This window comes from Acyrthosiphon pisum, unplaced genomic scaffold, assembly GCF_005508785.2.
Source record: "Acyrthosiphon pisum isolate AL4f unplaced genomic scaffold, pea_aphid_22Mar2018_4r6ur Scaffold_11072;HRSCAF=11683, whole genome shotgun sequence".
In the NCBI taxonomy this organism is placed as follows: Eukaryota; Metazoa; Arthropoda; class Insecta; order Hemiptera; family Aphididae; genus Acyrthosiphon; species Acyrthosiphon pisum.
In genome coordinates, this window is record NW_021759415.1 from 1 (window position 1) to 2,274 (window position 2,274).

Sequence of the window (2,274 nt, forward strand, 5' to 3'; positions counted from 1 at the left end):
TTTGTAAGCCGTCTAAAACTACTTGAATGACTTGACTATCTTGACAAGACAACAGAGCACAAAGGGGAGCAACAACGCCTGCACTGATAACACAATCTACTTGTTGACTATTTCCACTGATAGTTAAATTAGTAATTGCCCAGGCTGCTTCTTTTTGTGTTTGGAATTCACTCTACAATTATTGTAAAAATATAATAATATATAATATTATATTATAATGTATAATATATAAACAGGATTATATTAAAAACTAAATTTATCACCTTCGATAGATGTGTTATTATTTTTGGTATTAGACCAGCGTCTATGACAGCTTGAACTTGAACTTGATTTCCAGCGGTAACATTTGAAAGAAACCAAACAGCTTCCTACAAAAATAAAATTTTTTTACTATGTTAAACATACTAAATTCTTTGATATTTCATACAATATAAAATATAACTACAACCTAGACTTCTAATACCACATATTATGAGTTATAACAAAGGTATAATATTATAGTAATAATATATATTATAACAACAAAAGAAAGGAATACAATATATCAAATTATGGCGCATGCTTTGGTTCTAAATATTATTACAAGGGTTTGTAATCTCAATAATAACTGAAGGAGATGTAACTGCACAATATAATATATATACAGTAGACGCCGCTTATAAGACTCACGGATATAAGTTCAGTCGCTTATTAGACTCAAAATCGTCTGGAACGGTCCGGACGTATCCAATACATTAAAAAAAAAATCGGTTATAAGACTCAACACTTCGGTTATAAGACTCAAATTTCGTAAAATAAAATAGTAGAAAACAAACTTTTTTGGTTATACTTTAGAATAAATTGGTATTGAAAGTAAATAATATCGTGTTGATTATTTCTAGTTTCTGTTGGTACATAATAACGTATAATAATTTTTATCGCAGATAAAAGTTCACATTTATCGCAACGATTATCGTTATTATAGTGTACTGATTATCTGGTGGCTATATTAGAAGAAAAATAAAAAACAAACTAAAATTACAAATTATATGTACCTAATATGTATTTACGTTTAATTATTTTAATGTATTAAAATCAAAGCAAAATACGTAGTAAAATAAAAAATAAATAATATAATAATATGTATAATAATATAATAAATATGTAGTAAAGTAAAAAATAATATGTATATATAAATACGTAATTAATTTTTTTTTTTCCACTTCGCCTATAAGGTTCATTCGGTTATAAGACTCACTTTGTGCTGGTCCCAAAGTGAGTCTTATAAGCGGCGTCTACTGTATATAATTATATATTATACGCACAACACGCTAAAATTAACGTAGCTGCGCATATTTATAGTATACGAGGTTATGTGTTGGACAGTACTCTGCATCCACAAACCAGAAATGTGGATTATCACACATTATGGCAACACAACATGCACATTCCAAATTAACACCAAGAGAACCCAGGTGAGGGATACGGAATATATAATGGAACCAGAATTACAATCCAAAAGTGATTACCCAGAATAAGAGCAGGCACATTCACATCACCCAGATGATTTTTTTTACACTAAGAAAATATTTTTTTTGAATTAATAAACACTGTGATTTTGGATTTCTGAGTTCTTCTTTTTTCAACTACAAGGCTACTTCCTTTTCAAATCACTATTTTGGGTACATGGGGTACCTAACCTATTTTATTTTTGAGATATAAAAGAGAAACAAATATTTTTTCTACATTTCTAATAACAAAGAATATTTAATTAAATACCTTGCATATTTTTTCTTTTGAATGAGAAAGTAAAGCTGGAAAATGACATAATGCACCAGCATCAAGAACTATTTGTGTTTGTTCATCAGTTCCTGTAACAATATTTCCTATTGCACGCAATGCAGCTGTTTGTACCTGAACATTTATTTTAAATATGGAATAACTGTTGTATTATAATTATAGTTCAAAATTAATATGTAATTAAACAAACCTTCACTTCTTTGTGTGACAATAGCGGTATAAGATTAGGTACTATACCACTCTCAATAACTCTTTGAATTTGATCGTTTCCTCCATCTGTCAAATAACTGATAGCCCAAACTGTATCAACAAGAATCTTAAAAAAAAAAAAAAATTAATAAGCTATTAAACATCACATCACTGAAAATAATTTTAAAAGTAAATTATAATTACATTAATATCTTTATTATTAATCAAATAATTAAGTGCAGGAAGAAGTTCATCTATAACATGTTGTGCGGGTGGTGGGTCTTTATTTCGACACAAGTTAACTAT

At 28.2% G+C, this 2,274-nt stretch overlaps 1 protein-coding gene across 1 annotated transcript; it reads right to left on the minus strand.

The window, feature by feature from the left end:
* Positions 1-4: 4 nt before the first annotated feature.
* On the minus strand, positions 5-2,268 carry LOC100574549 (importin subunit alpha-4-like; the record flags this gene model as incomplete). Its single annotated transcript, XM_003248775.1, has 5 exons — positions 5-172; positions 264-368; positions 1,759-1,893; positions 1,970-2,095; positions 2,173-2,268. Coding segments are annotated over 5 exons (630 nt in total), but the record flags the coding sequence as incomplete, so codon positions are not given.
* Between the last annotated feature and the right edge of the window lie 6 nt (positions 2,269-2,274).